General features: G+C 44.9%; 1 protein-coding gene across 1 annotated transcript in view; it reads right to left on the bottom strand.

The window, feature by feature from the left end:
- LOC119965024 (lymphocyte cytosolic protein 2-like) overlaps positions 1-27338 on the bottom strand; it is a 220454-nt gene that overhangs the window by 25595 nt on the left and 167521 nt on the right. Inside the window, exons 13-17 of the mRNA XM_038795232.1 lie at positions 20307-20411; positions 16004-16031; positions 15838-15850; positions 8447-8582; positions 380-420 (exon numbers count right to left, since the gene is read on the bottom strand). Of these exons, the coding sequence (XP_038651160.1) occupies positions 380-420; positions 8447-8582; positions 15838-15850; positions 16004-16031; positions 20307-20411 (323 nt within the window). The remainder of the gene's footprint in view (positions 1-379; positions 421-8446; positions 8583-15837; positions 15851-16003; positions 16032-20306; positions 20412-27338) is intronic.

Raw genomic sequence — 27338 nt, 5'->3', positions numbered from 1 at the left:
ACCCACGCAGGCACGGGGAGAATGTGCAAACTCCACACGGACAGTGACCCTGAGCCGGGATCGAACCTGGGACCTCAGCGCTGTGAGGCGGTTGTGCTAACCACTAGGCCACCGTGCTGCCCTAAAATGAGAATGAAGTTGATCTCAAATAGATATCAAAGTTCTTGAATAATCCATTTAAACCAAACTCCATTTTAAATCCAAGAGTCTGTGGAACTGATGAGAAATAACTTGCATTTATGATGTCTTTCACAACCTCAGGGTCACTACAGTCGTATTAATGATGTCACCCAAGTACTGCACTGAATAAATTCTCAACAGTTTTCTTGACAAGAAAATTTTACATAAGTGAATGAGAAGATGACAAACAGCTTTGTACCTTGTTGAAAACGTGGCGGCAAGGATCCGCTTGGTGAAAGACTGGTCATAATGGGAGAAAAAATAAATTAAATAGGGTGTTAATAAGATAGCAATAAAAAACAAACATGATAATGTGTATAAGAGAGAATGTTTAAAAGGATTAAAGATTAACTGTGTACTAGTAGGTTTTAGAACTAAAGTTACCTCCACCAGGAGATGAATAAGCGCTAGAGACACACATATACACACACGCCTATATATACACACACGCGTATATATACATGCACATACACACTTTCATACACACATGCACACATGCATTCATACATACACATGTGCACAGATACACATTCATACATGCACACAACCATACATACACATACACACATGCACACAGACATATACAGACTATCCATATACACACACACACATATACACTCAAACGCGCACACAAGTACACGCCCATGCACATATGCACATACACACATATATGAACACACGTGTACATACTCATTCAGATAAACAGACACACATAGACACATACATTCACATATACACACAAACATACATCCACGCACATAGGTACACATACACAGAGACACAGACTCACATTCAGGTACATGTACACAAAGACACACACACACAGGTGTAGACACACATAATTGATTCCATAAAATCCCCAGAGTGGGATTATTTTTACTGAAAGAGCCTCATCAGCAACCAAGAATGGGTAACAGGGGAAAGTGATATATTTACTGTGATTTTATGAAAGAATAGAAACTTAACAAAATTAACATTTTCTGAACCATTCACATACATTTACATAGCTAACAGTGAGATGCCAACCTGAAGCTACAACCCAGGATTATTTGCGTGTGAAAAAGTGGAGGCAACATCTGATAGAACTAAGCGATCTCACAATCAATGGATCAGATCTAAGCTCTGCAGTCCTGCCACATCCTGCCAAGAATGGTGGTGGGAAATTAAACAACTCACAGGAGGAAGAGGCTCAACACATGTCCCCATTCTCAATGATGGAGGAGCCCAGCACATCAGTGCAAAAGATAAGGCTGAAGGATTTGAAACCATCTTCAGCCAGAAGTGCCGAGTGGATGATCCATTTTGGCCTCCTCCGGAAGACCCCAGCATCATGGATGTCAGTCTTCAGCCAATTCGATTCACTCCACATGGTATCAAAAATCAGCTGAAGGCACTGGATACTATAAAGGCTGTGACTCTGACAATATTCTGGCAATAGTCCTGAAGACCTATGCTCCAGAACCGGCCGCACCCCAAACCAAGCTGTTCCAGTACAGCTACAACACTGGCATCTACACAGCAATGTGGAAAATTGCGCAGGGATATCCTGTACACAAAAACAGGATAATTTCAAACCCATCAGTCTACTCTCAATCATCATATCCAGCCTTGGGTTGACAAGTGGCAAATAACATTTATGCCATGCAAGGGCCAGGCAATCCAACCATTACCCCCTTGACATTCAATGGCATTACCATCGCTGAATCCCCTGATATCAACATCCTGGGTGTTACCATTGACCAGAAATCATAGAATTTACAGTGCAGAAGGAGGCCATTCAGCCCATCGAGTCTGCACCGGCTCTTGGCAAGAGCACCCTACCCAAGGTCAACACCTCCACCCTATCCCCATAACCCAGTAACCCCACCCAACACGAAGGGCAATTTTGGACACTAATTTTATCATGGCCAATCCACCTAACCTGCACATCTTTGGACTGTGGGAGGAAACCGGAGCACCCGGAGGAAACCCACGCACATACGGGGAGGATGTGCAGACTCCCCACAGACAGTGACCCAAGTCGGAATCGAACCTGGGACCCTGGAGCGAGAAGCAATTGTGCTATCCACAATGCTACCGTGCTGCCCTTGGAACTGGATGAGCCATATTAAAAACTGTGGGTACCAGAGCAGTGAAAGGATAGGAATCCTACGGCAAGTAACTCATCTCCTGACTCCCCAAAGTCTGTCCACCATCTCCAAGGCACAAGTGACGAGTGTGATGGATACTCTCCACTTACCTGGATAAGTGCAGCTCCAACAACACTTAAGAAATTCGACACCAACCGAGAAGACGGTTTCTATAATAAGTCTTCCTTGTTTCTTTCTGCAGGACTGATTGGACCATGCCTGTCTAGATTTCATTCTTTTTTTAAATATATTTTTATTGGAGAATTTTTTCATTATAACAAAAATAAATCCACATAAACAACGGGAGCGATTCTCCAAAATGGAGACGAAGTGTTCACACCGCCGCGTTTCACGATGGCACGGAACGGGCACGGGGACGACCAATTCTGTCCCCCACAGGGGGCCAGCACAGCGCTGGAGCGGTTCATGCCGCTCCAGCCTTCCTTCCCAGTGCCAAATGGGCACCGCGCCAACCCGCGCATGCGCAGTTGGGTCACGCCAACCTGCGCATGCGCGGGGGACTTCTTCAGCCCGCCGGCCATGACCCAACATGGCATGGGGGTTCAGGGGCCGGCCGTGCAACAAAGTGGGCCCGGGGGTGGGGGGGGGGGGGAAAGAGAGGCCGGCTCGCCGATCAGTGGGCCCCAATCGCGGGACAGACCCCATCGGAGGTCCCGGTGAAGGAACGCTTTCCCCCGCCCCACAGGCCGCCCCCGAACCTTCGCGCAGAGTTCCCGCCGGCAGCGACCAGGGGTGAACTGCGCCGGCGGGACTCTGCTTTTTCCGCGCGACCGCTCGGCCCACCCGGGGTGGAGATAGTCCAGTGGCCTGCGGCCGGCGCTGCGCCAAATGCAGCGGCGCAAATGGCGCTGATTCTCAACACCTCTGAGAATCATGCGCCGGCGTCGGAGTGCGGATGCGGCGATTCACCTGCCCGGCGCGGGGCTCGAAGAATCGCGCCCAATAAATACAACAAGGTACAATGCACGGGTATCACAATTAAAATCATAGAATTACAGTGCAGAAGGAAGCCATTTGGCCCATCGAGTCTGCACCAGCCTTTGGAAAGGGCACCCTACCCAAGCCCATACCTCCAACCTATACCCACACCACCGTAGCCCCGTAACCCTTCAAAATATAACAAACATTAACAGCTCACTGCGACTAACTCTTTGAAAAAGGAAATGAATGACTGCCATTTTGAGTAGAATCATTCTACCAACCCTCTAATGATGTACTTGACCTTCTCCTGATATAGGAACTCCATTAGGACACCCAGCCAGGCCGAGCACTGGGTGGAGTAGGAGATCTTCACCCCAGCAGAACGCACCTCCAGATTATCAACGATCTTCACCCCCTGTCTGAAGCACTTGCAGGTCGGAAACCAAGAAAACGGCCTCCAGCTGACTAGGCTCCAGCTCAATATCAAGAATCCCTGACATGGTATTAAAGAGACCCAGAAGCTTTCAAATTTAGGTCACACACGGAACATATGGCGTTGATTCGCCTGCCCCACGAGAACAAAGTTCGCACCTATCCTCCACCCCCGAGAATAAACAGATGTGTCCTGTGCACCACCTGGAACTGAATCAAGCTGAGCCTAGCACAGGAGGAGGTTGAATGGACCCTGTGAAAGGCCTCACTCCACAGTCCCCCCATCAAAAACTGGACCCAATTCACCTCCCACTTCATCTCATCCAATGAAGCCTACTCTGTCGACAGAATCTGGCCATAAATGTCTAAAACGCCCTACGAGTCCTCGGGGTCTTGCCCACTCAAATGAATGAAGCTATCGTCTTATTGACTCTAGCAAAGAGTGATTTGGGAAGAAAAATGGGGACAAACCGAAAAAGAGATAAAAACCTCAGAAGTCCCCATAACCACATGCCCCCCCCCCCCCCCCCCCCCCCCAATAATACAAAGACCTCATACAAATTACAATTAACTCTCCCCAGCCCATGCTTCCCAACAAAGGCATCCCCCGGCGCATTGAAATAGTAGTCCTTCGTATCATAAATCACTCAAAGGTGTGCAAGGTATATCAATCCAAACCAAACTCCACTTTTATACAACGCAGCCTTGGACTTGAAATGAAATGAAATGAAAATCGCTTATTGTCACAAGTAGGCTTCAAATGAAGTTACTGTGAAAAGCCCCTAGTTGCCACATTCCGGTTAAACGCCACCCACATTTTAGCCAGTTCTGCTCCCATATCTTGATAGAGCTCGATGGTGTAGCCCTCTAATATGTAGTCTTGGTGATCCTTCGCCCACCTCAGGACTCGTTCCTTCTCCTGATAACTGTGGAACCTCTCAATGATTGCTTGTGGCGACTCATCGGAATGAAGCTTCTGCCTTAGTGACCAGTAGGCTTGATCCAGCTCTGGAGGGGCTCCTCCATCCTCCCCACCATTTTCCCGAACATCTTTGAGATGTAATCCGTCGGTTGTGGGCCATCCACTCCCGCTGCAGCCCTACAATTTGAAAGATCTATCTCCTGGAGTAATTCTCCAGATCCTCCACCTTGGCCCTCGGTGTTTTATTATCACCGGCCAACTTTGCCATCTCAGCCTCCAAGGAGACAACCTGATCACTCTGCTTCAAGAGAGCCGCCTCCACACCCTGTAACGCCATTACTGTTTCACCCGTCTTCGCCAGCGCCAACCGAATGGGAGCTCGGGCCACTTCTACTGAATTGTGAAGCTCCTCGGAGACAGCCTGCCGCTGTTTCATAAATCCTGCTGCCAAGATGCCTGTAAGCATCTTGACTGTCTGTCAAGCGACCCGAGTCATGGAACCTTATCCCTTTGAACCAGTTAAGTTTGAACCAAAACACGCCCCAAAAACTGGGTGAAAAGGGCTACTAATAAAGTAAAGGTGCCATATTCCCAAATGACCACAGGCTGCTTTCCCCTTTGAGGGGGAGAGCTGACTGTTGGCGATTTAACCCGAGGATCACCACATCTCAGGCAAGTTGCAAGGTTGAGAAGGTGTGGTCTTCATGAATAACTTCAGCCGGTACAGGAATATGAACACACGCTGCTGGTCTTACTGTGCACCACAAACCAGCTGCCCAGCCAAGTGAGCTATACTGGCCCATCTGGCGGGAGCCTCCTCGTGTGCGACTATTCCTTACATGTCGCCAATGGAAGTCCTAAATTGCATTCTTTAATGGAGGCAATGCGAGCTTAATGAAAACCACACATCCTATTTCACTGGTTTCTTGGGTTCCCAACCCTCCAGGAGTGTCCTGAAGTCTTCTGGCTTTAATATTAAAGGACACGGTTTCAAATAAGTCAGGACCTAATTCAGATACAGCATTCAACAAAAGATTGTTTTCTTCAATTTCTCTAATAATTTTTGTCGATCAGTTAATAAAATGATGAAAGCAAATTACTGCAGATGCTGGAATCTGCAACAAAAACAGAAAATACTGGACAATCCAAGTTTGGGTTCAAACTTAACTGGTTCAAAGGGAAAAGGAGATTCACTAGGTTAATCCCAGAGCTGAAGGGGTTGGATTATGAGGAGAGGTTGAGTAGACTGGGACTGTACTCGTTGGAATTTAGAAGGATGAGGGGGGATCTTATAGAAACATTTAAAATTATGAAGGGAATAGATAGGATAGATGCGGGCAGGTTGTTTCCACTGGCGGGTGACAGCAGAACTAGGGGGCATAGCCTCAAAATAAGGGGAAGTAGATTTAGAACTGAGTTTAGGAGGAACTTCTTCACCCAAAGGGTTGTGAATCTATGGAATTCCTTGCCCAGTGAAGCAGTTGAGGCTCCTTCATTACATGTTTTTAAGGTAAAGATAGATAGTTTTTTGAAGAATAAAGGGATTAAGGGTTATGGTGTTCGGGCCGGAAAGTGGAGCTGAGTCCACAAAAGATCAGCCATGATCTCATTGAATGGCGGAGCAGGCTCGAGGGGCCAGATGGCCTACTCCTGCTCCTAGTTCTTATGTTCTTATGTTCTTATGTTCCGTGACTCAGGTCACTCGACAGACAGTCTAACAGCATCTGTAGAGAGAGAAGGGAGCTTTGACAAAGAGTCATCCAGACTTCTCTCTCTACCGACACTGTCAGACCTGCTGAGATTGTCCAGTGTTTTCTGCTTTTGTTGAATAAAATTATTGAATATGGGGGTGAAGGGAAAGGTGCTCGATTGGTGGGTTGGCTGGTGGCACAAAGTCATATGATGACACCTCCAAGAATATGTCCAGCCAGAGTTGGCAACATAACACATCATTGTTCTTGGGAGTTTTGTTTTTAGGACGGGACTGCTGATCATCCCTGGCACAAAGAAAGATAGGTGTGCTGGCTGGAGGTCATCTTAGTCCCAGGAGTTCCTCAGGGTAGTGTCCTAGGCCCAACCAGTTCCAGCTGTTTCATCAATGATCTTCCTTCCAACATAAGGCCAGAAGTGGGGATGTTCACTGATGACTGCACAATGTTCAGTACCATTCGTGACTCCTCAGATAATGAAGCAATCCGTGTCCAAACCTGGACAATATCCAGGCTTGGGCTGACAAGTGGCAAATAACATCCGCGCCACAAAAGTGCCAGTAATGACCCTCACCAAGGAGAGAGGATCTAACCATCACCCCTTGACATTCAATGGCATTACCATAATCCCCCACTATCAACATCTTGGGGGTTACGAATGACCAGAAATTGACCGGACTAGCTATATAAATACCATGGCTACAAGAGCAGCTCAGAGACTGCGACGCGATTCTCCCAAAAGGGAACAAAGTGCTGAGAAACACATGGCTATTGAATGCGACTTGCGTTGAATAAGGGGCCTGAACGGGGAATGTGCGGCTGAGGCCACACATAGCGCTGTCTTGCACAGTGGGAGGCTCCGCTCACCGGAACTCCGCATTGCAGCGCGAGATTGGGTCGCCATTTTTAAATGGCGTCCCGATCTCTGAGGCCACCGAAACAAACCCTGACCACCCCCCACAGCCCAAACGCAATACGAGAGGGTCCCCAGCAACCCCCATGACCCACGCCGGCCAGTCCCAGCCCGATTTCACCCGCACAAAAAATGCCAACCTGGCACCCTGACAGGGCCCATGCCAGCTGAGTGCCAGGCTGGCACCCAGGTGGCACCAGCAGTGCAGGGAAATACCCTGCCCAAAGGACATGCAGCTGGGGCCTCCGATCCCCTGGGAGAGTTTGTGGGTACCAGTGTTGAATAGTACTCGCCAGAGGTCTCTGAGGCGAAGGGGTTGAATCCAAAAGCCTTTGGATTCTGCACATTAGAGTGAGGCTTGCTGCCTCGCGCTAATATGCAGATTTACTAAAAGGTGATCCCGCTCATTGTGAGCGGAATTCATGTCGCAACATCGCGCGAGATTCATGTGGCAAGCCGGGTAGGTCCCAGGAGCGGGGTCTCCCGGCTTTCAACAGCCATGCTGCACCGCGGTGAGCTGTTTTTCTGCCGCAGGGTAGCCGTTGGATCGTGCCCTGGGAATTCTGTGGACAGTAATTCATCTCCTGACTCCCCAAAACCTGCCCATCATCTACAAGGCACAAGTCAGGAGTGTGATGGAATACTCTCCATTTGCCTGGATGAGTGCAGCTCAAACAACACTTAAGAAACTCGACACCATCCGGGATAAAGTAGCTCACGTGGATGGCACCCCATCTACCACCACTTACTCCTACCACCACAAACGAACAGTGGCAGCCATGTGTACCATCTCCAAGATGCACTGCAGGAACTCACTAAGGTTCCTTAGACAGCATCTTCCATCCCACGGCCACTAGAACCTCTAGGAGGACAAGGGCAACAGATACCAGGGGAACACCACCATCTGGTTGTTCCCTTCCTCATCACTCACCATCCTGACTTGGAAATATATCGCCATTCCTTCACTGTCATTGGGTCAAAATCCTGAAACTTCTTCCCTAACAGCACTGTGAGTGTATCTACACCCCATGTACTGCAGCGATCAAGAAAGCAGCCTACCACTACCTTCTCAAGGTCAACTAGGAATGGTCAATAAATGCTGGCCGAGCCAGCGAAGCCCACACTTCATGAAAGAGTAAAAAGAAACCACAAGTCTATTTTCTCCAATACTCTGGGCATGGATACTGGTCACATGTAGTCGCTCCGCTGGGAGATATACCTTTCTGGATTGATAAGTGGTAGTTGGTTGCCTCCTGAGAAACTGGGCTTTGGTCCAGGTCGGGGAGTTCTGTATGGGAATGTGTTGGCATTCAAAGCGGAGTCAACCGGTCGAGGTAAAGGTCTCTGAGCAAAATCTGAAGGAGAATTGGATAAAACAACTTCAGTATCTACAATAGAGTCTACATCCTGGATCTCAGCACCAACACTTCCATGGAGACAGTCCCAATTACTTATTTTGCAACAATGTATTTTTCCTCAGTACAATAAGTCAGGAAGGTAAGGAACGCTGAAATTAAGGGTTAAACTAAATTATGTTGCATATATTATTTTTGTAAGAAAGAACATGGAGAGACAGTGTAAAATAGGGGGTACATCTTTAACGGGGGTGCAGAGGAACCTGGGTATATGTCTGCATAAATCATTGCAGGCAGCAGAACAGATTCAGAGAGCAGTTAATAAAACATACAGTATCCTAGGCTTTATTAATAGGGGCATAGAATACACCGTGGTTATTTTGAACTTGTATAAGACATTAGTTTGGTCTAAGCTGAAATACTGCATCCAGTTCTGAGAGCTGCACTTTTGGAAGGAAGTGAAGATATTGAGGGAGTGCAGAAGAAATTCATGTGAATGGTTCCAGGGATGAGGAATTTCAGGAGTGAAGATAGAATAGAGAGGATGAGACTGTTTTCCTTGGAGAAGAGAAGGCAGAGAGGAGATTTGATGGAGGTTTCCAAAATCGTGAGGAGTCTGGACAGAGTAGAGAGGGAGAAATTGTTCCCACTGGTGGAAGGATCGAAAGCGAGAGGCTCAAATTTAAATTCATTGGTGAAAGAAGCAAGAGCAACAGGAGGAAAATCATTTTCACACGGTGAATAGTTACGGTCAGGAATGCACTGTCTGAGAGTGTGGAGGAGGCAGATTCACCCAGTGAGTGGTTAGGGTCAGGAATGCACTGTCTGAGAGTGTGGAGGAGGCAGATTCACACAGTGAGTGGTTAGGGTGAGGAATGCACTGTCTGAGAGTGTGGAGGAGGCAGATTCACACAGTGAGTGGTTAGGGTGAGGAATGCACTGTCTGAGAGTGTGGAGGAGGCAGATTCACACAGTGAGTGGTTAGGGTGAGGAATGCACTGTCTGAGAGTGTGGAGGAGGCAGATTCACACAGTGAGTGGTTAGGGTCAGGAATGCACTGCCTGAGAGTGTGGAGGAGGCAAATTCACACAGTGAGTGGTTAGGGTCAGGAATGCACTGCCTGAGAGTGTGGAGGAGGCAGATTCACACGGTGAGTGGTTAGGGTCTGGAATGTGCTGCCCGAGAGTGTGGATTTTGTGGGCATATTTTCTGACCAATATTGTATCTGTATTGTAAGGGTCCTTTGGGTTTGTTCCCTGTTTATTCCCTCATTTACCCTTACTTTTATTTTGGCTACTACATTTTTGATCAATCGCTGATTAATGGACATCTGACTTTAAGGCAAGAAACCATTCAAGCAGAAACAATCCGGAAGGCTGTGCTGAATGAAGAGCTGGCTTAGCTCAGTGGGCTAGGCAGCAGGTTTGTAATGCAGAACAAGGCCGGCAGCGCGGGTTCAATTCCCGTGCCGGCTCATTACCTGAACAGGCGCTGAAATGTGGCGACCAGGGGCTTTTCACAGTACTTCATTGCAGTGTTAATATAAGCCTACTTGTGATAATAAAAGATTATCATTATTATTATGAAACAGAAACTGCAGACTGGCCGGCATCAGTGACAGAGAGATGGGTTGGGACTCGGTTTGACTGATTGGCCCAAATTGTTTGTGCACTGCCCGGTAACAGGTGGTGATTGGATCCGATTCCACTGGAATACTTTTCAGAGTCTCAGGTTTCAGTTTGGTTTCAGTTTGATTCCTGGCAGCCCTGAGGAAGGACCTCCTATCCTCTCCTCTCCGATTTTCTCCAGAAAGGCTGTGTTTCTGAACTGGCAGAGAGCCTGGTGGAATCTACGTACAGGAGAAACACTACAGGCTGTTCAAGCAAAGTACAGAACCAGCTAACTCACTTCAGAAGGCTACTGTCAGGGTTGTCTGTCTCTCCAGAAAGCCTGTGGGGATTTAATTCCTGAGACTACAGAGGCCTAAAGATAAACCACAAACTGAAAGCAAAGTTTGATGTGAAGGAAAGCTGTAAATAATGCATTTCTAGACTACAGAAAACCTGACTGAATGAATCTACAAAGAAGATCATTACAGGCTGTAAACAAAGTATTTAATCTGCAAGCTTGCTGTGAAGAAAGTGTGCTAAAGACCATAACCTGAAACAAAGACTCTTTTTCCCTCTACTTATGATTTTTACCCCTTTCCGCCCCACTGTGCCTGTTGTGTGTGTGTGTCTATAGGAGGTGGGGGGGGGGGGGGAGTTAAAGTGGATATTAGGTATTAGCTTGTTGATAACCAGTTATATTTACTGCATATTACATTATAGTTCTTATTCTAAATAAACAGTAATTGTGTTTACATTTACAAACCTGGTGACTGATTATTGGACAGCCAAGGGCCAAAGAATTTGGGTATTTTTGTCAGAATTATTGGTTAATTCACTTGTGTTGTGACTCTGGGCCATGTGGGGCTGGAATTGACCGCACACTAGCCCAGGCTGTCATAACAGTATGAACACTTGACACCATACCAAACATAGTTAATTGCCGTGTTAATAAAAAGTTTCAATATAGGAGCATTAATGTTCACATGGGAAATGTTTGACTTAGAAAGTACGCATTTATGATGGGGAGGTGCTGACTGTATTTCTGGCAGTCGTCTTTTGGTTAAAAAATTGTAGCAGATGCCTAGCTGTTTAAAATGTTGCAACCATCACAATGGCCAATTGGAAGGGGCCACACATCAGTTACAGGATTACAGCTGCCACCTTAAGTAACAGGTTATCCATCTTGGGCATGTGCTGCGAACAAGTTACTCTCATTTATTTTAGCATTTATAGCTAAAGGAATAGAGTATAAAGTAAGGAAGTGCTGTTGCAACTTTACAATGCATTGATGAGACCACACCTGGAGAATTGTGCACAGTTTTGGTCCCCTTATTTGAGGAAGGATATTGTGGCATTGGAGGCAGTTCAGAGGTTCACTAGATTGATTCCAGAGATGAGGGGTTTGTCGTATGAAGAGAGATAGAACAGTTTAGGCCGATACTCCCTAGAGTTTAGAAGAATGAGGGGAGATCAAATTGAGGTATACAAGATGTTAAAAGGTATGAATAAAGTAGACGTGGAGTGGATACTTCCTCTTGTGGGGCATTCTAAAATGAGAGGTCTTGGGATAAGTGGTAGCAAATTTAAAACTGAGTTGAGGGGAAACTATGTCTCCCAAAGGGTTGTGAATCTGTGGAATTCGCTACCCCAGAGTGTGGTCGATGCAGGGACAGTGAGTAAATTTGAGGAGTTAGACAGATTTTTAATTGGTAATGGGTTGAAGGGTTATGGAGAATGGACAGGACGGTGGAGCTAAGGCAAGGATGAGATCGAATGGCGGAGAAAACACAATAGGCCAAATGGCCTAATTCTGCTCCTATATTTTATAAACTTATGAACTTATAAAAAGAAAAGCAAACACCCTGTTTAAGTCTGGGCTTTCAATCTCCTAAATAAGTTCCTTGCCCTTGTTGAATAGCTGGTGTACAAATGATGGCGATTCAATGCCAGAGTCTTAACCATCAGTGTTTGATAAGAACTGTTGTTCATGAAAAATGAATAAGACAAAGTAGAATCAATAAGAAGGTAGGAACAGGAGGAGGCCATTCAGCCACTCAAGTGGGTACTGGCTTTCAGTTCGATGATATGTATCTCAACTCTATCTACCACCTTAATTCTGTCACTCCTCATCCCTTGGCCTCATAAAAATCGATCTAAAATGAAAACTTTCAATTGACTTAGCCTTAGACGTTGTTGGGGTTGGTGGGGCAAGAGTTCCAATAGCGTTTCTGGGTGGCACAGTGGTTAGCACTTCTGCCTCAGTGCCAGGGACTCGAGTTCAGTCCTAGCTTTGGGTGACTCTGCAGTTTGTACGTTCTCCACGTGTCTGCGTGGGTTTGCTCTAGGTGCTCCCAGAGTCCCAAGATATGCAAATTAGGTGGATTGGCCATGCTAAATTGCCCTTAGTGTTCATGGATGTGCATGTTAGGTGGGGTTACAAGGATAGGTCCGAGGTAGGGTGCTCTTTCAGAAGGTCGATGCAGACTCGATGGGCTGAATGGCCTACCTCTGCACTCTAGGAAATCTATGGTTCTATGACTCGGCTTCCTGACATCACTCCAAAAAGCCTGGCTCTAATTTTCAGAGGACGTTCTTCCTTGTTCCGTACCACTTTCCAGCAGTTCCTCGCTATTTACCCTATCAAATTCTTTAATAATCTTACACTTTTATGTTTCTAGTATTATATATTTTGGGTTAATTTACGGGTTAATTGTATGTTTCATAAAGATTGTTGAACTTGTATTTGCGGATGTCCTTTGTTCTCCTTGCTATTGAAAGACACCTTGGTAAAACCTTTGAGTAAGATCAAAAGTATCTGAACAGGACAGAAACAACAAGAGACTGGGGTTGTTTTCCCTGGAGCAGAGAAGGCTGAGTGGGGACTCGATTGAGATGTATAAAATTATGAGGGACACAGATAGGGTGGATAGGAAGGAACTTTTCTGCTTAGTGGAGGGGGTCACTAACCAGGGGCATAGGTTTAAGGTAATGGGCAAGAGGTTCAGCGGAGATGTGAGGAAAAAACGTTTTTACCCAGAGGGTGGTTGGAATCTGGAACTCACTGCCTGAAAGGGTAGCCATGATGTGGAGATGCCGGCGTTGGACTGGGGTGAGCACAGTAAGAAGTCTTACAACACCAGGTTAAAGTCCAACAGGTTTGTTTCAAACACTAGCTTTCGGAGCACTGCTCCTTCCTCACCTGAGGAAGGATCAGTGCTCCGAAAGCCAGTGTTTGAAACAAACCTGTTGGACTTTAACCTGGTGTTGTAAGACTTCTTCCTGTGCCTGAAAGGGTGGTAGAGGCAGGAAACCTCACAACATTTAAGACACATTTAGATTAGCACTTGAAAAGTCATTGCATATACAAGGCTACGGACCAAGTGCTGGAAAATGGCATTCGAATAGTTCAGTGCTTGATGGTCAGGTAGACCCGATGGGCTGAAGGGCCTCTTTCGGTGCTGTAAAATTCTAAGACTCTAAGACATCCTACATTGCAACAGTGACTACATTTCCAAATTATTTAATTGACTATAAAATGCTCTGGGATATCCCGAGGTCATGAAAGGTGTTACATAAATGCAAGTAATAATTTTTTTCTTTTCTCAGCGAAATTAATTAGTCACCCATGAATCCTCTCTATTCTGGGACTGCCAGTCATGTCTGTAAAACCTCAGAATTTAACCTTTTCAGCTTTGGTAACATTCTGGTGAATTTACGCTACATTCCCTCCAAGGTCAATATATACTCCCCGAGAGGCGGAACCCAGTTCCCCCAGATAGCACCTAAGTTGAACTTTAATTGCAGTTTGCATTTTATGGGGCATAATCATGTTTAAACATTTCAAGGTACTTCACGCAATATTTTTGAAGTGCGGTCTAAATTGTGAAAAATATTTATCATTCTCTATAAAATGTGCCAATTCAGGATTTAATTTTCATGTTCGGGATTCAATGGCAACACGGAGCCAAAGGTTCACTTGTTCAAAGAAGAATTCCCACTATTCCTTCGGAAAGTGACTGAATCACCATCTCACAAGATTTTGCATCGTGTGGTTGCCTTTGTGTCCCCTCTCTCTGAGATGGCAGGATTCTTATGTTCTACCCACTGGAGTTCAATGTGACCTCCCGCAGTGTGTACGAAGCAGAGGATAGTGATTCAGTAGTCCCTTCTACATCTTGGCCGATTTTCTTTTCCATGTTTGGGCAGGGTGGGGCTAGCGAGAGACTGGGCTGCCAATCTGTTGGGATTTGTATTTTGCTTGGCCCTAAAGGTTAAATTTGAAAAAGAAAATGAAAATCGCTTATTGTCACAAGTAAGCTTCAAATTAAGTTACTGTAAAAAGCCCCTCGTCGCCACATTCCAGCGCCTGTTCGGGGAGGCTGGTACCCATGTCTATCTATCAGAGGCAGATATCGCCTCACCAATTTATTCCTTATTGGGATGTGGGCATCACTGGCAAAGCAAGCATCTGTTGCCACTCCAATTTCATAGGACAGTTACCATGTTGCTGTGGATCTGGAGTCATGTGTAGTTCAGATCAGGTAGAAGGATATCAGTGAACTAGATCATTTTTTACGGCCATTGATGGCATCACCATGATTAATGATCTTGGTTTTCAATTCCAATTTTTATTAATTAAATATCAACTGCCTTTGTGGTATTTGACTCCTTGTCCCCAGAACATTAAACGGTGCCTCTGGATTATTAGTCCAGTGACATTACGGCTATGCCATGGTCCGCCTGAAAATGTGGTTTCTGATTTTGGCTTCTGTCTGTACTTTAATCACAGAATGATGGAAGGAGACCATTCAGCCCCTTGTGCCGTTGGCCCCACTTCCCTCCTCTATCTCTGTAACACTGCAAAGATTTCCTTTCCAAATGTTTATCCAATTCTCTTTTCCAGCTTACTATTGCACGTGCTTCTCTCACCCTTTGAGCCAGTGCATTCCAGATCATAACTCCGTGGACAAACGATTCTTCCGCACCTCCCATCTTGCTAATCTGGCAATAACTGAGACATTTCTCCTCTGGAATTCACCCACCAGTGAAATAGTTTCCTCCTGATTTACTTGATCAAAATCCCTCATTATTTTGTACACGGCTAATCAATTCTCCCTTTAACCTACTCTGCTTGAGGGCAAACAATTCATGCTTTCCTTAGTGTCCACTTGTGTTCATAAAGAATTACAGCCTTGATCTTACGTTGTTGTTGCCTGTAGCCAGCCTGAAAATAAAGGATCAGATGTCCGTTTTGGACAGGATTGAATTAAGAATATTAGTTCTTCTACTCTGTGTGCACACTTCTCCAATATTCTAAAGAGCTAAACTGGCAATGCTACACCCAATTCTAACAGCTCACTGAGAAAACCAGTTTTTAACCCTGTTACAATGTTCTTGTTCTTGTGGGCTTTTTCCTGGCAAGTCAATTAAAATTATGCAAAGGTGGTGTTTTGATAGTTGACAATGCTGCAGCCCGAGCAGAACGCTAAGGTTCTCACACCTTCACAAATCAAAATGTCACATCCACAGTATGGCATTCGCTGTTTAGGATTCTGCAATTTTGTTCTTACAAAGAATAAAAAGACATACCTTAGCCAAACCCAGACAGAAGTGACAAAAAGACATATTGCTAAGTGTTTACTCACTGTCTTCCTCGTCCTTGGAATGAAAAGAAAGATATTTGTTGTCAGAGAAAATCCTTGCAGTTCAACTTACGCAGAATAACAAAAATGATGCCCAACTCTACATTTTTATTTGTGAATTATTTTAATTTGTCCTGGAAAAGAATAAACACTTTTGGGCTATACTTACATCCAGCCTTCTGTCCGGTATACTTGGTCTGAATAAAACAAAAAAATAGAGATTAATATTTCTCCAAATTAAGTTGAAATTACTTTTCCAAAAAGGAGTGAGTCATTAGAGATTATACAGCACGGAAACTGGCCCTTCGCGTATCATCTCTATGCTGACCATTAAATACCAATCTATACTAAAAGTGCTGCAGATCAGATTAATGATCTTTCACCTGTGGCATCTGGGTTTTAATTCAATCCCTTATTATTCAATGGTTCAGGACCATTGTGGAGTCAGCCAGCGAAAGCAAGATTTATGATTTTACTACTTATTAGTCACAAATGTGGACGACTCTTAACTGCCTTCTGAAATGGCTTAACAAACCAGGCCAAATTCAGGTCAATGGCAATTAGGGAAGTGTGATGAATGTATAAATTGTTATATATGATATTCTGTTGTAGTAATGGTATTAAAAACCCTAGTTTAATTCAGGAGGGTTGGCAGGTTTGCGGAGTGCTTAGCACTGCTGCCTCACGGCACTGAGGACCCAGGGTTGATCCTGGCCCTGGGTCAATGCGCAAATCTTCCCGTGTTTGCGTGGGTCTCACCCCCACAATCCAAAGATGTGCAGGGTAGATGGATTGGCCACCCTAAATTGCCCCTTAATTGGAAAAAAAATAATTGGGTACTCTAAATGTATTTAAATAATTGAAATTATTTATAAGTGGCATTTGAACTGTATTGGGTTGCTTAATTGGAATTAGTGGCAGGTGTGTAGATCGTAAGTTCAAGTTTTCCCTTTTATTTTAGACCTGTTTAGCTGATAACTGTAAAGCTATTTCTTTGTAATTATTTTGGTAAATTCTGTGTTTAAATTAAAGTTTGTTTTAACATAATGCTATCTATTTGTCAGAGTTATCACTCCAGGGGTGAAGTATCCTTTCCTCAGTTTTACAAATAGAAATGTTGTTTGGGTATCCGAACAGATATTGAGGACTGGTCCGGGATCCTAACAGATGTTGGGGACTGGTCCGGGATCCTAACAGATATTGGGGACTGGTCCGGGATCCTAACAGATATTGGGGACTGGTCCGGGATCCTAACAGATATTGGGGACTGGTCCGGGATCCTAACAGATGTTGGGGACTGGTCCGGGATCCTAACAGATGGCCAATAAATGCTGGTCTTGCCAGCAATGCTCACATCCCAAGAACAAATTAGAAAAATAAAATACATGACAATGAATATCATTGCAATATAAAGCCAAGTTCTTCTAATTGCGAATTCAGAAACCAACATTAGCTTATTTATCAATTAAACATGCAGGTGTTTGTTAACCTTATATTAATTAGACATAATTAAATGAGATGAATCAAAATATATTCCAGCGCCATTTGAATCTATTTCTATCTTTGCGACACACTGGACTGAAATTCTGGACTGGACATTTCAGATCAAATTGTCACCCTCACTCCAGGTAATTCACCATAGTTAGGTTTAACCTCCCAACTTCCAGTATGGCAGAGAATCGAGTCAGCTCATCAGGTCCCTTAAAGCCTGAAATCATGAACTCATTCTGTGGGGAATCTAAACTCACATCCTTCCTCCTGTCACTCCATGATACAACATAGGTGAACACCACGTGTTATGTCTCTTCCTTTGGTGGGGACATTCCAAAGACTGAGGTCATAAAAATGAGAGAAAATCCAATTGGGTATTCAGGGGTTCCAAATTCAAAGAATAATGCACATATAGAGATCACTGTAAAAAGGAGGGGTTTCTCTTCCCACACCTAGTAGTGCACAAGACAGACTGTCATCTGTTTCCATAGCAAGGTTTATCCTTGAACATGTCACCTGCCTGTCATCAGAAGCTTATCGCAAGAGGGGCACCAATCCATATCAAGCATGGCTGAACAGGACACTTTCCCACTCTTACCGCACGTCATTGGTGTGTCGAAGGATGTTGCAGATTGAAACTCAACCTGTTTCGTCACATTGAGGTGGGATTCGATCCCAAGGTTTTCGCTTCTGAGATGCTACCCATTCCTCCACAAGACCTCCTTATTGAAAGTAGCTGAGGCAAATGGTATTATTACATTTATGGGAATGGTAAGGGTGAAAGGGATTGAGGTGTGCGCTGATAGGGTAAGATGAAATTGTTTTTTTATTATTTCCCTGAAATTGAGTCGAAAGAATAAGGGGCAAAATTCTCCGACCCCCGCAGGGTCAGGGAATCGCCTGGGGCCAGCATAAATCCCGCCCCAGCCGTGGCCGGAATTCTCAACCACCCGGGAATGAGCGGGAGCGGGAATTATGCCCCGCCGCGGCAATTCTCCGGCCCGCGATGGGCCGAAGTCCCGCCGCTGACAGGCCTCCTCCGCCGGCGGGAATTGGAGCACCTCTGGTGCTGGCGGGATTGGCGGTGCGAGCGGGCCCCCGGGTGACGAGTGGGGCGATCGGACCCCGGGGGGTGCCACCACGGTAGCCTGGCCCGCGATCGGGGCCCACCGATCGGCGGGCGGGCCAGTGCCTTGGGGGGCACTCTTTTTCTTCCACCTCCGCCACGGCCTCCACCATGGCGGAGCGGCCGCTGACACACCAGCGCATGCGTGGACCAGAGAAGGCCTTTCGGCCAGCCCCGACGCCGGGCGTCAAAGGCCGTTGGCGCCGGTTTTGCCGCCAGTCGGCGTGGCACCAACCACTCCGGCGCGGGCCTAGCCCCTAAAGGTGTGGAGAATTCCGCACCTTTGGGGAGGCCCAACGCCAGAGTGATTGACGCCACTCCACTACGCCGGGACCCCCGCCCCGCCAGGTAGGGGAGAATCCCGGCCAAGATGAGTAAATTCTAAAAAAAATTGATTATCAGAAATCTCTTGGAATTGTCAAATCTTATCAGAGACAAAGTCCTTTTGGTTACTTATGCTGACAGAAATTGTTTAAAAGAGTCACCCAATCAATCCAATTCCCTCTAGTCTTTTCCTTCTTTCTGTAAATGTTCCCTTTAGAAGGATATGTAAAATAGGTAAAATCAAATACGGAATCATCTGAAACTCCTGCACCGTTTCTCTTCGTTTACTTGTTCAAACCTCTTTAGAGCATTCAGCTCCTCTAGTAAATCTCTCTTAACCTTCTGTTTTAAGGTGAACAGCTTCCCCAGTACCTGTAGTTTTTCAGCTGAGATCCTGTTCTGGTAGATGGCCCCTGCAAATCTCTTTGGTAATCCTATGTAATTCTAAGCAAGATCCCCTTTTTCTGAATAACCACTGTTTTAACTATGCTATCGAAAGCAAGGTTTGTGTAAAATCATTCCAAATATGAATGGATTTTTAAACCAGCTCTGGATTCATTTTTCACTGTAAAGCCTCGGATTCCGAATACCTGATTTATTTCAAAGGAATAATGTGAGTTTTCTGAAAGTTAGTTTATATTGTACATTGTCCTGTATGATGGAATTAACTACAGTGGTGGAGTGCTATTGTACAGCTTTATGGCTCCAATGGTCTTTATTTTTCAACCACCTTAATGCCCTATGCCAAGAGGTCATTGAAACTATAGTGTTGAGGGTAAAAATTCATGCAGAGAAATATGACTGTGTGATATTGCAAACTGGGTGTTCGTAATCTAAAACAATCTGGTGAATCGCTAGCCACTGTTTTTTTTCACAATTGCATATCCCAAGGTAATGCAAACCCAGCAGTATTGCATTGTCACCCATACCCAGTGTACAAACTGAAATCAATCCACTAGATCACTGGCATTTAGACAGATGTGGGAAAACTGCATTGTGGAGTCAAAGAGATTTACATGTAATGAGAAACTAGTCCATGGTGTGATCCCTGCTGTTGTCAGGTTTACCACCCATTTTAGAGAGAAGGTTCCAACGAACTCTCACTGCATATTTGCATAGATTTTGATTTCCCACTCAACCCACTCCCAAAACTACAGGTTCATATTTATCGCAGAGGTAGTATAATTTCATGTATGTAATCAATTCGAATCATTTCTTAGAAATTGCCGCTGCAACTACTACTAGTAAGACATCTTAAAACACCAGGTTAAAGTACAACAGGTTTATTTGAGTCATTGGATGAAGGAGCTGCATTCCGAAAGCTATTGATTCCAAATAAACCTGTTGGACTTTAACCTGGTGTTGTAAGACTTCTGACTGTGCCCACCCCAGTCCAACGTCGGCATCTTCACATCATGACTCCGATTAGTTAAGACCTGGTCCATTTTGTACCACCCCTCTCCCATAACCCTCCTCATACACCAATTCGTGCAGGGCTGTTAAGGCCAAGAGATGACCCATAAGCTCTTACCTTGGAGATGTTTGCCTCCGTCCCAATGATGAATTACTTCTGTCCACTGGCATGGCTGGTTTTGGCATTCTACAGGATGGATCAGGTCTGTTGCTGAAATGGGGTCTACACATATTGAAAGAAAACAGCTGAATATTTTGCAAAGTGAAGGATATAAACGTGAGAACTTCCAGCGATGATTATAATTATTATTGTGTCAGCTTTGCTCAGTAGCAACACTTCCACTCATTCCTTCAAACTTCACTAAAGGACTTGAGTGCCCAACTAGGCCATCACTTCACCACAGCGCTGAGGGGGTGCAGCACTGTCAGAAGAGCTGTTGTTTGGCTGAGATGTTTGGCAAGACCCTGTCTGCCCATTCATGCAAGCGCAAAAGATCTCAAAGCATGACTTGAAGAAGAGTAGTTTGTTTTCCTGGCCAACATTTACTCCCTTATTCAAAACAGATGAACTGTTCATTTATCACATTGGTGTGGGATCTTGATGTACATCTTGATCTTGATGTGGTTCAAAGGGACTTGGGGGGGGGCCTTGTTGATGAAACCCAGAAGATAGCTTACAGGTGCAGAAGGTAATAAGGAAGCAAATGGAATGCTGGCTTTTATTTAAAGGGGTGGGAGTATAAAAGTAAAGAGAAGTTGCTGCGACTGTACAAGATATAAGTGAGGCCACAATTAGAATCCTGTGTACAGGTTTGGTCCCCTTATTTAAGGAAAGATATATTATCATTGGAGGCAGCACAGAGGAGGTTTACTAGGATGATCCAGGGCATGGATCTTATGTTCTTATGTTCTTATGGAGGGACAGCCATATGAGAAAAGATTAAACATCTCTGTACTCCTTGGAGTTCAGAAGAATGAGAGGAAATATGATCGAAAGATATACGATTCTTAGGGGGTTAGGTAGGGTAAGTATTGGGAGGATGTTTCCACTCATGGGAGAGTGTGCGCGCAGAGGACATAGCCACAGAATAAGAGGGTGTTCATTTTAGAAGGATTTGAGGAAGAATTTCTTGTCTCGAAGAGTGGTGAATCTTTGGAATTCTTTACTTCAGGAAGATGTGGAGGCAGAGTCTTTAACATTTTCAAGGATGAGTTTGATAGGTTTTTAAATCAGTTGTGGAATTTAGGGTTACGGAGGGAAGGCAGGAAAGTGGACTTATTGAGTGTTAGATCAGTCATGATCTTATAGAACGGCGCAGAAGGCTCGAAGGGCTGCATGGCTTCCTCTCATTCCTATTTCCTTTGGTCTGTCACGTTTTGTTAGAAAATGTCATGAACTTTAGATCTCCCCGAGGCCATGAAGGTTGTTCAGGTCTTTCCTTGTGTTATGGAGACCAGGAATGTTCCAGGAATGACAGCTGAGTTGGCTTGATAATTGAGATGTTGAGATAGGCTTCAGCTGATGACAGCAGGAAACGAGCAGTAAAGATTTTGGCTCCTAAATCACTTTTCTCCTGTTTGGTTGATGAATGAAGATATGATGAGGCCTGAAATCAGTGACGTCCTTTCTGTAGGATAGCATGCAGGGAGTCACTGCAAAGGCCGCCGACCCAGGTGGTGGTGTCCAGCAAATGAGGAACCAGATCTCGTCATCAGTTATGGCCTTTGGACAAAAAGTGGAATATACGACTAAAGAAACAGCCGTTTCGATCAATCTGATATCACTTTTATATTTCAGGACAAAACTTCCCCAATTCTTGAGTCTTCTAAAGTTTCTAAACAGGTCCTTTGGTTCTGCTATCCTGGGTAAATCCTTCATTGTTTAAAATATTTGGATGAATTTCTAAATTCAAGTATCATCTCCAAAGATGTGCGGCTTAGGTGGATTGGCCGTGATAAATTGCCCGTAGTGTCCTAAAAAGTAAGGTTAAGGGGTGGGGGGTTGTTGGGTTATGGGCATAGGGTGATACGTGGGTTTGAGTAGGGTGATCATGGCTCGGCACAACATTGAGGGCCGAAGGGCCTGTTCTGTGCTGTACTGTTCTATGTTCTATCTCATTCAGCTCATTCAGGAATAATAGATCATGGAATAGTCCCAATGATCATCATTAAAGGAATAAATAGTACAGGCTTGGGCAGTCTGCTCTTATCAAAGGAAAAAAATATTAGCATAGGACAAAATCTTTTTTACCAGCTTAAAACTGCTGAAGCTGGATTCTAAGTTCCTTTTAACAACTTAGCAAATGTAGCCAGGAGATGGGTTAGAATAGATGGATAGAATTCTCCGTTACCATACATGTTTATTCTCTTGAAGAAAGACTTGCATTGATATAGAACCTTTCATAGCCTTAGGACATTTCAAAGTACTTTGCAGCCAATGAGAAGCTTTTGAAGTTATAGAGTCATAGAAGCCCAACTCGTCCCAATTGCCCGTATTTGGCACCCTTCTTACCCATACAACTGTCTAAATGCTTTTTAAAAGACAAAATTATACCCGCCTCTAATACTGCCTCTGGCAGCTCATTGCAGACACTCACCACCTTCTCTGTGAAAACACTGCACCTCTGGACCCTTTTGTATCTCTGCCAAAGATGTGCGGGTTAGGTGGATTGGCCATGCTAAATTGCCCGTAGTGTCCTAATAAAAGTAAGGTTAAGGGGGGGGGGGTTGTTGGGTTACGGGTATAGGGGGATACGTGGGTTTGAGTAGGGTGATCATGGCTCGGCACAACATTGAGGGCCGAAGGGCCTGTTCTGTGCTGTACTGTTCTATGTTCTATGCCCTCTCACCTTAAACCTATGCCCTCTAGTTTTAGACTCCCCGATCTTTGGGAAAAGATGTTGACTATCTGCATTATCTATGCCCCTCATTATTTTATAGACCTCTTTAAGATCACTCCTAAGCCAACAAAATTATGAGAGGTATGGACAGGGTGGATAGCAACAAGCTTTTTCCAAGAGTGGGGGTGTCAATTACAAGGGGTCACGATTTCAAGGTGAGAGGGGAAAAGTTTAAGGGAGATGTGCATGGAAAGTTTTTTTACGCAGAGGGTGGTGGGTGCCTGGAATGCTTTGCCAGCGGAGGTGGTAAAGGCGGGTACGATAGCATCATTTAAGATGCATCTGGACAGATATATGAACAGGTGGGGAACAGAGAGAAGTATACCTTGGAAAATAGGCAACAGGTTTAGATAAAGGATCTGGATCGGCGCAGGCTGGGAGGGCCGAAAGGCCTGTTCCTGTGCTGTAATTTTCTTTGTTCTTTGTTCTAAGCCTCCTACGCTCCAGGAAAAATAAATCCCAGTCTATCCAGCCTCTCCTTATAACTCAGACGATCAAGTCCCGATAGTCGTTGTTTGAATGGAGTAGACTCAGGAGTCAATGTGCATTCAGTGGTATTGGTGAGATGATCTTAACACTCCCACTCTTTATTAAAATAGCGTCCTGGAGGGCAACATGGTGGTGCAGTGGTTAGCACTGCTGCTTCATGGCACTGAGGGCATGGGTTTGATCCTGGCGCAGGGTCACTGTCCGTGTGGAATTTGCACATTCTCCCCATGTCTGCGTGGGCCTCACCCCCACAACCCAAAGATGTGCAGGGTAGGTGAATTGGCCACGCTAAATTGCCCCTTAATTTGAAAAAAAAAGAAATAGTGTCCTGGGATCTTTTATATTCAACTGAGAGAGAAATAAGATGGGCTGTGGTTTAGTGCCTCACCTGAATGATGACAACCTCCAACAGCAACGGGGGAACCAAGAGGGGGAAAAGGGAGGGGAACACGGGTGGGAAAGGAAACACAGGGGACCACAACGAACGCAGAGGGATGAAAGAAAGCAAGACCGAAAAGAAGAAACGATCTAAACCCATGTAAATAACAAAGAACGATCGAAATGTAAATAACATTAGCAGCACCACCCCCTTGCAAAAGACTGAAAATATTGTGTGTATTTATACTGTGATATGTATAATAAAAACCCAATTAAAACATTTTAAAAAAACTCCATAAATTACATTGAAATGACGAAGGATGCATTTGAGAGTTCGGAGATTTACAAAATTCGGTAGCTAGCACACCCATTAGCCGTCGATTAGTAATTATCATATCAAACCTTATAAAAGTCTTGGTGAGACTGTACATAGAGTACTGGGAACAGTTTTTGTTTCCTCACCAAAGGAAGGATATACTTCTCAAAGAGGGAGTGTAACAAAGGATGACCAAACGGATTGCTTCTATGAGGGGGATTGAGGAGACTGAGCCTCGATTCTCTATCGTTTAGAATAATGAAAGATGATCTCATTGAAATTTACAAAATTCCTATAGGGTTTGACAGGGTAGGTGCAGAAAGATGCTTCCTCTGGCTGGGTGCGGTGTGGGAAGGGGTTTAGAACCAGGGGACACAGTCTCAGAGTAAGGGGTAGGCCATTTAGGACTGAGAGGAGGAGGAATATCTTCACTCAGAGGGCAGTGAATCTTTGGGGTTTTCTACCCCAAGGGGGTATAGAGACTTAGGGATTGACTGTGCTCAAGGCAGGCATCGATACATTTCTAGATGTTACATATTGTAAGGACTCTTCCTGTTGATTCTCCCATTTCCCATTTCTTTTATTTTACCATATAATTTTTGATCCATGGATGTTTAATGGACATATATTTTTAAGTCAACAGAGGAAGTGAGGAACTCAAAAGTTACAAAATAGTACACTGTGCTAGCTTTCGAACACAGAACTCAGACTTCTTGGCATATCTCTCTCTCTCTCTCTCTGTCTCCAGAAAAGCTGCATAGCTGCTGTATTTCTGAACCTACAGTGGATGAATCTACAGTGAAAACCATTACAGACTGAAAGCAGAAACATTGAGCTAAACTGAAGGGACATGTGCTGGAAGACAATATCTGAAACAAAGACTCTTATCCTTTTATTTTCATCATTATCTTGATACCTCTCCTTTCCCCTCTGTTTGTTTGCGTGTGGGTGTGTGTGCGCAGAGGGTGGGGCGAGTTAAAGAGGGGGAGTTCGAAATTAGATAATAGTAAATTTGTATCTGTTGCATATTTAATTATAGTTATTGTTTAAATAAAATTAATTGTATTTAAATTTACAAACATGATGGCTGTAGTTATTGGGCAGCCATAGACCAGTGACTTTGGGTATTTTCTAAGAATTATTGGTTAATTGTGTTGTGACTCTGGGTCAGGTGGGGCTGGAATTGGCTGCGCACTAGCCCAAGGTGTTGTAACAATATATTATGTGATATAGTGAAGGAGCAGGAAAATGGTGCAGGGGCAGAGAATCAGCCATGATCTGATTGAATGTCAGAGCAGGCTGGAGGGGCAGAATGGCTGAGTCCAGCTCCTATTTCCCTTGTCCTTCCGTACCTAAACAGAATGGCTAACTATCTGGACAAGGCAGTGAAATATAAGTGAGAGGAAGTCATGTTTCAACTGTACAATGTTCTGGTCATACTACACACTGAGCACTGTGTTCATTGACAGCAAGGGAGATACTCAAGTCCTGAAGGTGGTGGAGACTGTGAATGTTAGAAAGAGGAATTATCAATCATAGAGTTCATAGACACAGATTCCACGAGGGTTTATATGGTTAAATTATGAAGACAACACAAATGGGGCAGCAGGGTAGCATGGTGGTTAGCATAAATGCTTCACAGCTCCAGGGTCCCAGGTTCGATTCCCGGCTGGGTCACTGTCTGTGTGGAGTCTGCACGTCCTCCCCCTGTGTGCGTGGGTTTCCTCCGGGTGCTCCGGTTTCCTCCCACCGTCCAAAGATGTGCGGGTTAGGTGGATTGGCCATGCTAAATTGCCCGTAGTGTCCTAATAAAAAAGTAAGGTTAAGGGGGGGGGGTTGTTGGGTTACGGGTATAGGGTGGATACGTGGGTTTGAGTAGGGTGATCATGGCTCGGCACAACATTGAGGGCCGAAGGGCCTGTTCTGTGCTGTACTGTTCTATGTTCTACTGTTCTATGTTCTAAATAAATTATGCTTGAGTTCAGATTGACGTTTTGATCAAAGTACTCATAAAAATCATTGAATGGTTATGGCACAGATGGAAGCCATTTGGTCCAACATGCTTATGCTGGCTTTTTGCAAGAGCAATCAGCTAATCCCACGAGTCCACCCTTTCCCCTGGAGTCCTGAAAATCTTTTCACTTCAGGAAGATAAAGAGAAACAACCTCCTCTAGGAAACCAGAATACAAGGCTACAATTTTTAAATATTAAAACCAGGCCATTTCAGGGTGATTTTAAGAAGTGGCTTTTCACACAGTAATGGATGTGAAATGAAATGAAATAAAAATTGCTTATTGTCTCAAGTAGGCTTCAAATGAAGTTACTGTGAAAAGCCTCTAGCTGCCACATTCCGGCGCCTGTTCGGGGAGGCTGGAACGGGAATTGAACCGTGCTGCTGGCCTGCCTTGGCCTGCTTTAAAAGCCAGTTATTTAGCCCTGTGCTAAACCAGCCCCTTGCGAATAAATGGTTTAATACCCAGATAGATAGATTGTTGTTGGGTTTGGAAATCATGGGATATAGAGCAATGCTGGCAAAGTGGAGCTAAGGTGTAGACCAGCCATGATCGAATTGAGGGGTGGGCGGAAGAATCGAGGAGCTGAATGAACACCTCCTGTTTCTATGAATAGAAGTGACTGCCAGATAGCCCCATGGACTTTTCTCTGTATTGTTCCCGGGTGCAAAGCAAACTGAAGATCGGTGGAGGCTTGTGCGTGGGGAGCATGCGGGCCAAGTGACCTTGAACCTGGATACCCTGGTTTACCTGGGCCTCGGATGGGCCTGGATCTGAGCTGCATCACAGCCGGGTATGGCAACTGCTTGGCCCAAGACAATAAGAAATGACAGAGAGTCGTGAACACAGCCCAGTCCATCACGTGAAACCGCTTCCCCTCCATTGACTCTGTCGACACCTCCCACTGCCTTAGGAAAGCTGGCCCCTCCCACCCGGGTTATTCTCTCTTTCAACCTCTTACATTGGGCAGAAGGTACAAAAGTCTGAGAACACGCACTAACAAATTCAAAAACAGCTTCATTCCCGCTGTTACCAGATTCCTAAATTGCCCTCT

Source organism: Scyliorhinus canicula, chromosome 4 (genome assembly GCF_902713615.1).
Source record: "Scyliorhinus canicula chromosome 4, sScyCan1.1, whole genome shotgun sequence".
NCBI lineage: Eukaryota > Metazoa > Chordata > Chondrichthyes > Carcharhiniformes > Scyliorhinidae > Scyliorhinus > Scyliorhinus canicula.
The sequence above is the reverse complement of the archived record's forward strand: the minus strand, read 5'-3'. Positions and strand labels throughout refer to the sequence as shown.